At 41.7% G+C, this 13,651-nt stretch overlaps 2 protein-coding genes across 4 annotated transcripts; one reads left to right on the top strand and one right to left on the bottom strand.

Moving 5' to 3' along the window:
• Positions 1 to 744: 744 nt before the first annotated feature.
• Positions 745 to 6,632, bottom strand: LOC124140831. 3 transcript variants are annotated; one of them, XM_048397577.1, is made up of 5 exons: positions 6,493 to 6,632; positions 5,827 to 5,868; positions 5,121 to 5,533; positions 2,846 to 3,207; positions 745 to 2,537 (listed from the first exon to the last, which is right to left on the bottom strand). In XM_048397577.1, the coding sequence occupies exons 3-5, from the start codon at positions 5,515 to 5,517 to the stop codon at positions 2,136 to 2,138; spliced, it is 1,161 nt and encodes a 386-aa protein (XP_048253534.1). In that variant the 5' UTR covers positions 5,518 to 5,533; positions 5,827 to 5,868; positions 6,493 to 6,632; the 3' UTR covers positions 745 to 2,135. The 3 variants fall into 3 exon arrangements, with proteins under 3 accessions (XP_048253534.1, XP_048253535.1, XP_048253536.1); XM_048397578.1 differs by lacking the exon at positions 5,827 to 5,868 and having other exon boundaries at positions 6,493 to 6,620; XM_048397579.1 differs by lacking the exons at positions 745 to 2,537; positions 2,846 to 3,207 and adding an exon at positions 4,092 to 4,668 and having other exon boundaries at positions 4,957 to 5,533.
• Positions 6,633 to 8,185: 1,553 nt separating this feature from the next.
• LOC125381165 lies at positions 8,186 to 9,368 on the top strand. The gene is made up of 2 exons (XM_048397585.1): positions 8,186 to 8,573; positions 8,661 to 9,368. The coding sequence occupies exons 1-2, from the start codon at positions 8,267 to 8,269 to the stop codon at positions 8,801 to 8,803; spliced, it is 450 nt and encodes a 149-aa protein (XP_048253542.1). The 5' UTR covers positions 8,186 to 8,266; the 3' UTR covers positions 8,804 to 9,368.
• The last annotated feature ends 4,283 nt before the right edge of the window (positions 9,369 to 13,651 follow it).

The following is a 13,651-nucleotide window of genomic DNA, read 5'->3' as shown; positions in this document are numbered from 1 at the left end:
CATTGCAGATAAACTAGACAACCATGGACAACTAATATCAGAGTGGATCGAAAAAAATGACCTAATACTATTAAACAATAACCAACCAACTAGATACGACAAAACCCACCACACCATGTCGGCTATCGACTTAACAATATGTACGCCAGACTTAGCACAAAGTCTGATGTGGGACGTCCACCCAGTACCTCTAGGCAGCCACCACTTTCCCATAAATATAACCCTAGGAAATATAAAAATACCAAATCAAACCCCTAAACAGGAACCTAAATTTCAGTACAAAAACGCCAACTGGGACCAATTCCAAGAATTATGCAACGAAGCTAATCTAAACGATTTAGAAACAACAGACCCCGAAACATTCTGTCAAAACCTAACTAACTTCATAATCAACGCAGCCAAATCCGCAATCCCCTTCAAATCATCCAACCCAGGAAAACCCACTGTCCCTTGGTGGAATGAGGAAATAGAGCTAACTAGACTAAAACGCAAATCAGCTTTCAACAGAGCTAAACGAGACCCCTCTCATCTCAAAACAGCTCATGAACTAAACCACCAAGTCCAAAACCTAGTTAAAACTGCTAAAACCAAAAACTGGAAAAAATTCTGTGAGGAGCTAAACCACCACACCGACGCTAGGAAGGTGTGGCGCAAAATTCACGCCATCCGAGGCATCAAACGGCACAAAAAAAGCCCCAATATAAACAACTCAACAAACCCCACCCAAAAGGCCAACAACCTAGCCAAACACTTCTCTAAAGTTAGTAGCAACAGTAACTTCAGTAAGAAATTCCAAGATAAACTAAATAAAGAAATAAAATTCTCCAAAGAAATCAGACAAGACAACCTAGAAATAAATCAACCTTACACCATAGAAGAACTAAATCACGTACTAAACAATAGAAAAAAAGGAACAGCCCCTGGCCTAGACCTCACCTCTTACCAAATAATCAAACACTTACCTACCAAACTACTCCAAACTTTACTTAAACTATACAACCTAGTTTACCTAAACGGACAGGTCCCATCCTCATGGAAGGAAGCTCTAGTAATCCCAATACCTAAACCAAATAAACCAGCAGATCAGGCAAACTCCTATAGGCCAATATCCCTAACCTCAAATCTCTGCAAAATAATGGAACTTATGACTAAAAATAGGCTACAGCACTACCTAGATCATGATAACGATAATGATTAATGATTAAGTCAAATGTAAATCGTTTACGTCAATACGACGGCGATCGTAGATAACCGATTCTGAACCAGATAAACCGTTGATTGATATTTTAAGTCCCACGTACGCCTTCGGGATTATTCTTCCTCGGGCATCTACTCATAACACATACTCATAGGCATACAGTAAACTACGGTTATAACGAACACGCTTATAACGAACTAACGGATATAACGAACTAACTTTTTAGTCCCGACTATATGCTATAGTTATGCTGTGCATATGCTGATAACGAATTACGGTTATAACGAACTAAAATTGGTAGTCCCTTTGAGTTCGTTATAACCGTAGTTTACTGTAGTTCAAAAGTAGGGAAACAGTACATATTAAATTACTGGATACTCTCGTATTTCCTTTGCCTCAGGTTGTATCATATCTAAATATGATGAGTGAGCGACTTAACATTTTACATCGCATCGGCAATATTGCGATGAAAACAAGTTAATTATTTGATAATACCTATCGACAAGGGACAGTAAACCAGTATACCACTGGCAACCAAAGCTAGAGCACCTTACTGGGGATCACACAAAATATGATGAGGTGATTCTAATTCACATTCTGCCCAGCATTATAATGTTCTTATCACAAGATATGTAGAAATGTCTTGTAAATAGAGCTTTGAAAGGTAAAGGAACTTTGAGATGTGACATTTTCCTTCACCCAAATACATGTTCAAACATCATAATCTTCTGTTATACCCTGAGTGGTTTGTTGCATACTGGGGAGTTGGGATTTTACCTAAAAATATATTTTCCCAGAAAATCCTTAAAACCACAATTATGCTACAGACTGTTGAGATAAAGAGACATACAGATACATAGACGATGCCAGGATTAGAAAGGTTTCAAACTAAACACTACAATTTGTGGTCAGTTGAAACACGAGAAACATTTTGATTCTACTGGCGTGATAATTTTGTCTTGAGATCCAAGAGGACCTCCCTTGGATTCTTGCTTTGCAGTTTTGAAACACAGTGTCGATACGAAAGCAGCGTTTTCTTGCCTTCTCTGCACGTTTGGCAGTGTGGGTCGTCATCCATGTGTGTCAGCCAAGCGATTCGGACATGCTTCTCTTTCAAATCGTTGGATAAACTTTTCAAACATTTGCTGATATCTTGATTGCTTCCACCAGTAAAGATACTACGAAGGTTAGTTAATAGGGGCGTCTTTTTTGGCTCCCCAACATAAATTATGTTTCCCTTCCATAGGATTGTAAACACGCCGCGTTGAGATTTTGTAAGGTTTCTTTGAAGATGAGAATATGTGACGCCAGAATCCTCAAATAACGTCTTACAACGTTTCTGAAACATACAAGTAAAATATTTAAAGTGCAGCTGGTAGAAACCTGTTCAATCAAGTCAAGTTCATCCCCCATTCCATAGGTTTGTGGTGCAACAACAAATAACGTACGTATGCACGTGCTTATGTTCAAAGCCTCGGTCGCAGCTAAGATCAAACGTTAGTTAATCATGTTCTCCATCCATCACTGATGCTTACACAATATAAGCCATATAGGAAAGGTTACATTAAAATGAAACCTCACGAATTACAAACTAACTTCTAAAACTTTCTAAAGCTAAAGAGCTAAGGTAACGGGTTGAAATGATACCTGGATTACTGTACGTGATGTATCCTGGTGATTTTGTGAGCCAGTGGGCGACTCATTTCGCCTGGAGGTACTTGGCTGGGCTTGGGCATTACACCACCCGTCCGGTCTTCTCGACGGACCGCGTGGTGGTCGGTCATCACTCCGCCCCGGAGATCCTGCCCCCTCCTCCCCTGGTTCCATCTTGATGATGGGTTTAGGTCCAGGTACCACCCTCTCATGATGACCCGCCGGACACCCGCAATATGTACAGTTGTGTCTGAGGACAGGCTGGGAATACTGAGAACATTCCTCGGGGCATTCTCGACACTTACCCCGAACAATTCCTCTGTTGTCTCGGTTGATGTCCGTGAACATTGCCATGTCTGAAACGTGAACAAATACAATAGGTTTTGCTATTTGTTAGACAGCACGACTCGGAATCGTACAGAAAAAAACAGTTTTAAAAAAGCCGCCATCATGTAGCTGGACTATAACTGGGCTGAATGCAGCTTTAAACAACAAATAACATTAATACTTAAATTTACCACAAACAATATTGTCATTTAGAAATGTAACCGAGTAAAATGCTGTTTCAACCAGTCAGCAATGTTATGGCGATAACTGCCTGTGGCCTGTTCCCAATCATGAATGAGTGAGTGAGTCAGTATGGCTTTACGCCGCTTTTAGCAATATTCCAGCAATATCACGGCGGGGGACACCAGAAATGGGCTTCGTACATTGTACCCATGTCGGGAATCGAACCCGGGTCTTCGGCGTGACGAGCGAACACTTTAACCACTAGGCTACCCGACCGCCCCGTTCCCAATCATGCCAGGTCAAGACAAACTAATGGACGACAGCATGCATAATGAATCACACAATATGACTGCCATGACGAAATCACCAATGTTACACAATATAACACCCTTATCCCTCACCTTTCGTAAATGTATGTGTTCGAGACAGGTTATTGTTTGGTCACTTATTATTATATAAAAAATATCCTTCTTTTAAACCAATACAAATGGTCTGTCGTTCGCTCGTCACGTTGAAGCTCTTTGTTCGATTCCCCACATGGGTACAATGTGTGGAGCCTATTTCTGGTGTCTATCGCCGTGATATTGCTAAAAGCGACGTTTAACTCAATTCACTCACTCACTCTGATAAGCTGACTGGCTATATTAATAACCAAAAATGTCAGTAAACGTGACGACAACCCTTTTGATGCCATGTCAAATATATGACCTCAATAATAACGAAGTTAATCTTCCTTTTGACGATATCTTTATTCAGCTCAACTAAGTCATATGAAAATAATAGGTGAGACAAAGAAACAGTAATTAACCACAACTTATGCAAATGAGAATACATTTGCCCTATTCAAATTCAAAATGTTCGCAAAGTATCCTTTACTCCGATTTTTCGATTTCATGAATATCCATTTTGTGATCATCTGGGCCAGATTCAGAACAAGAACCGACTCGCTTTGGTCGCGCGATGAAGGGATGGCCCTGCATGTTGTACAGTGGCTTTCTTCCTTCCATTCTTTCAAAACACTTAAGGTAGCTACAATTACAGGCATGTTTGATGGTAATATCAAGCCAAAACACTGTTATAAATTCCTCTTTGTATTCTTCGTGTAGGGTGCTTAGATATGCTCCAATGTGTTGTTTGTCCATTCCTTTGAAATGTCTCCTCAGTGCTCTTCTGATTGATGCACTTTCGGCATTGCCCACATAGATTGTCCGACCATTCTCGGCAATTTTGTATGAGCCATTTAGTGCTTCTGAGGGTTCAGTTCCGTAGGCAAGATGGCTCATTCTAAGACGCCAGCAAGATGGTTTCTACAAACAAAGCAAACACTGTGTTTATGACCAAAGCATGTCTGGGTGACTGGGCAAGATGATTCACAGTGTTGGCTCCGAATTAATAACTCATCACTTGAAAGGTCCTCAAAAAAGTATTCCGAAACAAAATAGTATTTTTTTCATCATCTTCATCATCATCAAACATCATATATCCACCACCAACACCATGATCATCATCTTCAAAAATTATCATCACACGTCGAAGCTTTATAGCTTTTGTATGATATGTCATAAAAACATCTATTACAAAGTACCAATACATACCGGTCCATTGAAAGGTGCTGGAGCTACGAACACATTGGATGCCTTTATCGGTGTCCTCTTTGGGGTACTGATCATAGACGCTGTTCGTTTAGGAACTGGACTTAACTGTTCTTTGTCTGGCTTCGCATCTATTGATCTTGGTGCTGCAGTAGAGTGACTATTACCTTCACTAGATCCGATATCTCCATCCTTTCCTGTCATTGGTGATACTCGCTTTGTGATGACTGCACCTCTATCATGGAGCTTGACGAAATGTCCATGCGCCAAGTCAGACGGTGCGCGGACTTCCCACGTCTCTTCGAAACATACGTCAGGGGCTCCTTGTTCAAACGCCTCTCCCGTGTGCATCAGACTAACATCCACCGTGGCAGCATCCATTGTGTTCTGAACAGATGATTCACCGGTCTTGCTGGTTGGTGTCCCACCAGTTGGTTGTGGTTGATATTTGACGTCGTGAAGGTCTATCTCGTGGTTGCAGTGGTAACATTTCTCTCCCTCTGGTGGCTTCACGTATTCTCTACATCCACAGTGGCGACATCCTCCTCGCCCGATGAATGACATCGTCGACAAATTGCGTCTATGGATATGAACAATCTCATAATTACACCTTGCAATCAATTAAAAAAAACAATTGAAAACAGAGACATTGGACATACACCTTCACAAGCCAACACTTAAAGATCACTGTATTCATCGGTCACAAAACTGCATCTTTGAAATATTCAATGTCACTTTGAGACTGTAGCATATACTGGCCTGTATTATAATAACAATAGCAACAGCAACAACAACAATTATAATAATGATGATAATAATAAACAGTAACAATATCAGTGGTATTTGAATGAAACAAAACAGGTTTATCATTACCTGTATGAATGACTGTCCAAATGTAATCGTCTTCTTTGAGGACTGAATGAAAAAGGGGGAATCGTGTCAGACTCTTACCTCGGAAAATTCCAACCGTATGACACTTAAAATCACCAATCGCTTTGAAAAAAATATATAATGACCGGTCGCTAACTCGTTTGGGGTCGAACTGAATCTTGTCCGTGAAAAACTGCACAAAACAGACTTGCTTCCCTTGCACTGATGTGTAATACAATTCGGAGACGGATCCCGAATTATGAAATAAGTGAGCAAACCACAGTTCACAATCGTTGCTGAGTGCAGCGTTAAACAACAACATGCCACCGATTTTTAGGAAATTCGCTTCAGACGCCAACTCAGAGTTGCCTCCCCTGCATTGTCAAAGTTTATTCAATGTCTGTTTTGGGGTAACACAGAGCAATGCAAGTGGCTTCGAGGTGAGGTCACCCTACTAGTGTTTCAAAAGTAAAGAGTGTCATGTAGAGAAGAAAACACATAACAGGACATGTTCACACACACACACACACACACACACACACCATTAATCTGCCGAGGCAACTGTTCTACCTCCCTATGTTCTCCTACCTCTATCACTCACACTGTCGCGGATACCAACAAACGTCGATAACAGCAATTATACATAAACACTGAATAAACTTGTCTTACCTGTGTGGAACGTGAAGGGTGTGTCTGGGTGCTGATGTCCGAATCTAGGATGTCTGCACACTGCGTCACCTACTCCCGGCGTTTTCACTGTGCATCTGACCTACATACTGGCGTCAGTGTTCTGGGAAATCTATTTTCACTTTCGTTGTGGTAAATTCTTAGTAGTGCAGCCCTGCATAACGATAACTCATTCAGTCTTCAACGGAGGTATGCCGTCAACAACAGCCACCCTGTGATATAAGGGTCGAGGGAAAAACGCCGATCGTGCGTGTATGCATGGAGATGTTGCAAGACTTGTGCTTAGTTGATGGGGGTTTTAACGTCGCATTCAAGACTATTGCGATTATCTAAAGCGACACGTATGCATATGTGCGTGGGTGTGCGTGCATGTGTGTGTGCGTGCGTGCGCGCGCTTGTACTAGTCCGGACTAATGCCGTATAATAGTGCGCTAGCCCACAGGGTGCTAGTCAGGGTAACAACAAGTACCATCTTTTAACGGGGTCGACCTTCCGTCTCCGGGCAGACGCTCTATCCACCACGGAGGCAGGTGGCAAGTGTTTTGACAAACAAAAAGGGGAATATCTCACATCGCCAAGGTTAGTTGAGTATCTTATACAGATACAGGACTATACTGAGTTTAGTAACTCATAACCCGCCATTAATATAAGACATAAATAATTAATCCTCAATAGGTGTGGTTAAAAGCCTCAAAATAAAAACGAAATTATCTTGACCATATAATTTGGACAGACAAAAGTTAAAGTAATATAACTATTTCATGTTATGGTTGAGAAAACACCTATTTGTGTGCGCCACGACACACGCCCTGATACAGAGCATTTAGACTAACATCTTGTCTCTGAAATGAACATATCGTACAGAAAAAACAGTTGTTCAATTATCTTAATAAAAATATAATAAAGGGGAGCCCAGAGACTCTCTTCATTTTCAGATACTGCAGTCGTGTAATACCAATTTTATGAAACTCGTGAATAGTTCTATTTTATGTGTGTACTAAAGATACATCTAACTGATTTTAATCCATAGGAATTCACGAGAATGTTTTGACAATTATAAGGCTCTTGTTTGTTTTAATGTCTACCACTGGGTAGCTGTGTATGAAGCATTTGGGAATGTTATGCATATTTTCTGTAAATTTTCGTTAATATTGACAGCCATCTTGTTGAATATCTGCTGTTTATTTAATGCAATGATTCATTCATTGCCTATAGACTACACGCCCTGATTATGTGAAATATGTGAAGTGTTGTCAAGGTGGAAATTACAAGATTGTATTGTGAAGATGGTACACATGATAGTCATGTTGTTAGGTTGATACATGCCATAGTCGTGTTGTGAAACGTGTTGACTCCATGGTCGTGTTGTGAAACGTGTTGACTCCATGGTCGTGTTGTGAAACGTGTTCACTCCATGGTCGTGTTGTGAAACGTATTCACTCGATGGTCATGTTGTGAAACATGTTCACTCCATGGTCGTGTTGTGAAACGTGTTCACTCGATGGACGTGTTGTTAAACGTATTCACTCCATGGTCGTGTTGTGAAACGTGTTCACTCCATGGTCGTGTTGTGAAATGTGTCCACTCCATGGTAGTGTTGTCAAAGTAGAACACACCATTGTTGTGTTGTGAAACGTGTTCGCTCCATGTTCATGTTGTGAAACACTCCATGGTAGTGTTGTCAAAGTAGAACACTCCATGGTAGTGTTGTCAAAGCGGAACACTCCATGGTCGTGTTGTAAAACGTGTTCGCTCCATGGTCGTGTTGTCAAGATGGAACAGACCAAGGTCGTGTTGTCAAGGTGGAACACTCCATGGTCACGTTGTCAAAGTGGAACACTCCATGGTCATGTTGTCAAGTTGGAACACTCCATGGTCGTGTTGTCAAGGTGGAACACTCCATGGTCACGTTGTCAAGGTGGAACACTCCATGGTCACGTTGTCAAGGTGGAACACTCCATGGTCACGTTGTCAAGGTGGAACACTCCATGGTCACGTTGTCAAGGTGGAACACTCCATGGTCACGTTGTCAAGGTGGAACACTCCATGGTCACGTTGTCAAGGTGGAACACTCCATGGACACGTTGTCAAGGTGGAACACTCCATGGACACGTTGTCAAGGTGGAACAGACAAAGGTCATGTTGTCAAGGTGGAACAGACCAAGGTCATGTTGTGAAGGTGGAACATGCCATGGTCGTGTTGTCAAGATGGCACACTCTAGGGTCGTGTTGTGAAACGTGTTCACTCGATTGTCATGTTGTCAAGTTGGAACAGGCCGAGGTCGTGTTGTGAAGGTGGAACAGACCAAGGTCATGTTGTGAAGGTTGAACAGACCTAGGTCATGTTGTCAAGATGAAACCCTCTAGGGTCTTGTTGTCAAGGTGGAACACTCCATGGTCGCATTGTCAAGGTGGAACAGACCAAGGTCATGTTGTGAAGGTTGAACAGACCTAGGTCATGTTGTCAAGATGAAACCCTCTAGGGTCGTGTTGTCAAGGTGGAACCCTCCATGGTCATGTTGTCAAGGTGGAACAGGCCCAGGTAGTGTATGAAGGTGGAACAGACGTAGGTCATGTTGTCAAGGTGAAACACTCCATGGTCGCGTTGTGAAGGTGGAACAGACCAAGGTCATGTTGTGAAGGTGGAACAGACCTAGGTCATGTTGTCAAGATGGAGCACTCTATGGTCGTGTTGTGAAACCTGTTCACTCCATGGTCATGTTGTCAAGGTGAAACAGAGACCTAGGTCATGTTGTGAACAGACCTACGTTATGTTGTCAAGATTGAACACTCTATGGTCCTGTTGTCAAGGTGGAACACTCCATGGTCACGTTGTCAAGGTGGAACATGCCATGGTTGTGTTCTCAAGGTGGAACACTCCATGGTTGTGTTGTCGAGATGGAACACTCTGTGACCATGTCATATTCCCTATTGCATGACACCCAGTACTGTAGTCACAATCATTACGTCTTGCAACATTTTTGAAAATTGCAAATGGATTTTACCTAAAATTGAAGACTGGACACTTGATTGTTCCCGAAGTGTCTGTAAATATATTCATGCGTGTTGTGCAATAAAACAAATTTTTCATCGATTAATACCAAAATTACTACTTATTAATCAGATTCCACCTTATATTTCATACCAGAGTGATTGGAAACCAGGGAATGTTTGGTGTGTACAACATATCAATTAATAATGATTGAGTGAGTGAATGTTGTTTAATTCCATTGTCAGCAATATAATAGCTAAATCACCTTGTGCATCATCTGGACAATGGTCCACTCCTTACAGGAACAATCAACCAGTTCACACATGGTAATAACCGAATCCCTTCATTAGTCTGGGTACCCATGAAGATCTGGGATAGAATTTGGTTTTCAGCAACCCATGCTTTCCGTAAAAGGCAACTTACAGGATCGGGTTGTCAGGCTCGCTGACTTGGTTGATGCATTCATGCAAATTGCGTGGATCAATGCTCATGATGTCAATCACTGGATTGTCTGGTCCAAATTTATTTATTTTTTTACAGACCGCCGCCATATAGCTGTAATATTGCTGAGTGCAGCGTAAAACAACAAAGAAGCATTTGTCTGCTATTGTACTGGTGACATATTCAATGCTGAAATATATCTAAGAAGAAGTATAGGGATTGGCTTTTACCCAAACACACACACACACACACACACACACACACACACACACACACACACAAAAAAGCTCACACAAGCACACAAAAGCTCACACAAGCACACAAAAGCTCACACAAGCACACACACACACACACACACACACACACACAAAAGCTCAAACAAGCACACACAGACACAGAAACACACACACACCCCTTCCTAAATTGGTTGATCCAGAAAGTTCTTTCTTAGAGAATTTCCGATTAATTTGTCCTGTAGCGGATTCAAACAAAACCTGCATCGCAAATATTAGGTTCTGACGCGCACTTACATAACGCACACGCAGGTAAATACATGTACGCATTCAAACATACATACACGCACATAAACACGCCATACATGTTATTTCAAAGATATGTCAAGGTGAGTCCAACTAAACTATACACATGAGTGAGATAGGATCAAGACCTATATCACTCCGGGTTTTCCTCCTACATCAAGCTGACACACCGTGATAAAACTAGAATATTGTTCAAAGAGGCGTGAAACCCAACACTCTCTCTTCTTCATAACCACAGCGCATATCCATAGCATATTCTCAAAGGATAATGTAGCTTTGATCATATATACCCACCGACAGCAGGACATCAATAATAATAAAAATAATATTAATAAAATTGTATTGTGCACTTTTGCACTCATTTATTTGTCTTGTGAAGCATATCAAGACTCGTGATGAAAACAAGGCATTCCACAGTTTTCTTAAACGAGCTAAGTATGTAGGACATAATCTCAATGTCGGTGTTGACTTTGTTGATGGTTCTGTACTGCTTGACGGTACAGAAATAAGTGTGAACCAAGCGAAGTGCCATATCAAAATCAGTTTTTCAAGGAGAGGCTATCTGAACGACCACTGCATCGTGTTTATGTGCAATGTGTTGAGAAGATCAACCCTGCAGAGTCCTTCGCTTGGATGAAGTCGGCTGGCCTGAAATGTGAAACAGAAGGCTGCTCAAGACCAGTCACTTCCCACTCGAAACCGTCAATGTGTGATTTTGCATCAAAATGTAAATATACTCAACAACAAAAGTTCCTGTGACACCAATATTTTAGTGTCTTTTTCAAACAAGTAAAGTTTGGTTTTCAATATTGTAGTACATGTATGGAATCATGTCACAAAAATGCAACTGCTACAGAAAAGCATGCATTCCATGCAAAAGTTGACTTTTATGCAAGCCCCATGCATTTCACTACCCAAGAATAAGTATAAAAACATGTGCGTTAACGGGATTCCATATGCATTGTTTAGCATCGTGCTGACAACAACCACTCAGAAAACAACAAAATTACGCAATTCTTCAACATTACGAAATGCCACGCCTGTCCCAAAATGAGCGTCTGCGAGCCATTGGTATGCTTGAAGCAGGATCGAGTCAACGTGATGTTGTAAGACAATTTAACATCCACAGAAACACCATTTGGTGTTTATGGCAACGTTGGCAACAGACGAATGTAGTCAGAGACCATCCTCGGAGTGGCAGGCCACGCGTAACCAATAATCGACAGACAACTGGATTCGAACAACACACCTACGAAATCGATTCCAGCCAGCAACAGTGACTGCAAGAAGCATCCCTGGCCTTCGAAGAATATCTTTCAAGCTCGTCTACAGTGGTGCAGACAGCGTCTACGCTGGACGGCCATTCAGTGGGGACAAGTTCTATTCACTGACGAGTCTCGTTTTCCCCTCAGCCACAGCGATGGACGGATTCGAGTGTACCGACGTCGAGGTGAACGTTACGTCAATCATTGTGGCATGGAAGAAGATCGGTTCGGGGGCGGCAGAGTTATGGTATGGGGTGTGATTACAGCAAGACAGAGGACCCGTTTGATAGTGGTAGAGGGAAATCTCAATGGACGGTGCTACTGCGACCAGATCTTCGGCCCTGTTGTTCTATCGTTTTTGCGTCGTCATGGCTCAGGCATTACCTTTCAACATGACAACGCCCGGCCTCAATTGCTCGACTTGTTCAGGATTCTCTTCAACAATAACAACGCGAATGTCATCCCCTGGCCAGCTCGCTCCCCTGATCTCTCACCAACCGAGCACATGTTGGATGAGATGGATCGGCGCCTTCGACGTCAACCACGTGTTCCACAGACACTCCAGGAACTTCGAAACATGCTCCAGCAGATATGGACAGATATCCCACAGGACTTTGTGCGACGCCTGGTCCATTCCATGAGACGAAGATGTGTTGCTTGCATCGTGCATGTTCATGGGTTTTTTTTTATGAAATCACGCATTTTCTGAAGTCAGTATGGCAAATTAAACCATTTGAACTTACAGGAGTCCTTTATCTGTTGCAAACCGAAATTGTTTCAGATTTAGTAAAAAACATAACCTTGCATTAAATCTTATTCAATGTCACAAGACCTTTTGTTGTTCAGTATATGAAATGTAGAATATGCAACGTTTGTTTGTTTGCTAGTTTGCTTGTTTGTTGTTTAACATCGCACTCAGCAATATTCCAGCTATATGACGGCGGTCTGTAAATATAGAATACAGTATCTTAAGTTCGATTATTTTCTTACCGTCTTCGCAATGCTTGTGGTTTTGATACACCCATGGTACGACCCGGAATATGTAGAGGGCGGGTCATGGAAAAAGATAAATACAAAATTCTTTGGAATAGGTCCGTTCACAGCCTCAGACGTATCCAAGCCAACAAACCTGATCTTGTCCTTTTTGATAAATCCAATCAAATCATTTCTATCATTGACGTTAATGTGATTGACAGGATTCAGGAAAAACATGGCAAATATGCGGACCTCGCTTTCGGAATGTCACGTTTGCATCCCAAGTACCAAGTTGTCCGACTCGGGTTTTCTACCAGGAATACAGCCCTTCTTACATTCTGGGTAATGCAGAAGGCTGCAGTGTTGGGGAGTCTTCACGTTCTCCAAAAGTTCTGGGTGGGTTTGACTAGGCAGCGCTTCCTGGGAGAAGTCCCATTCGCTATCTGGGCTGCGTGTAGAGGGAGCAAGGGCCCTGAGCTGATGATGAGCTTAACCAGCCTGACTGTGCCAGGATCACCCAAACCCTCTTTGCTGCATTTTTCATATTAATCTGTGAATAATAATGAATGATCTAACAAACAAATCACATGTCTTGACTGACTAGTGAAGCGTGATGTTATCTAAATGCATATTTCGGTCACGCCCTGATTTTATCCCTTTTAAATTACTGGACACGTAAAGCCATATTGAAAACCCATTTGTATGCTCTTTACTCAAAAAGTAATGACGTTTAGAGTGTAGTAGTCGGATTCAACAAAAACATATATATCCCGTTTTTCGTTATATTATATATTTTGACATTTGCATTTTCGGGTGTGTAAATACCATCCTCTGTCGGATTGTGGAAGCGATATTTTGGCATGTATGCTTCTTCATTTGATGACATCATACTTTCAAATCATTCGAATTTCATTTATTTTATTTTGCCG

Source organism: Haliotis rufescens, unplaced genomic scaffold (assembly GCF_023055435.1).
Source record: "Haliotis rufescens isolate VD_foot unplaced genomic scaffold, xgHalRufe1.0.p SCAF_17, whole genome shotgun sequence".
In the NCBI taxonomy this organism is placed as follows: Eukaryota; Metazoa; Mollusca; class Gastropoda; order Lepetellida; family Haliotidae; genus Haliotis; species Haliotis rufescens.
Note: the sequence above shows the minus strand (reverse complement) of the source record. Positions and strands in the feature narration are given on the sequence as shown.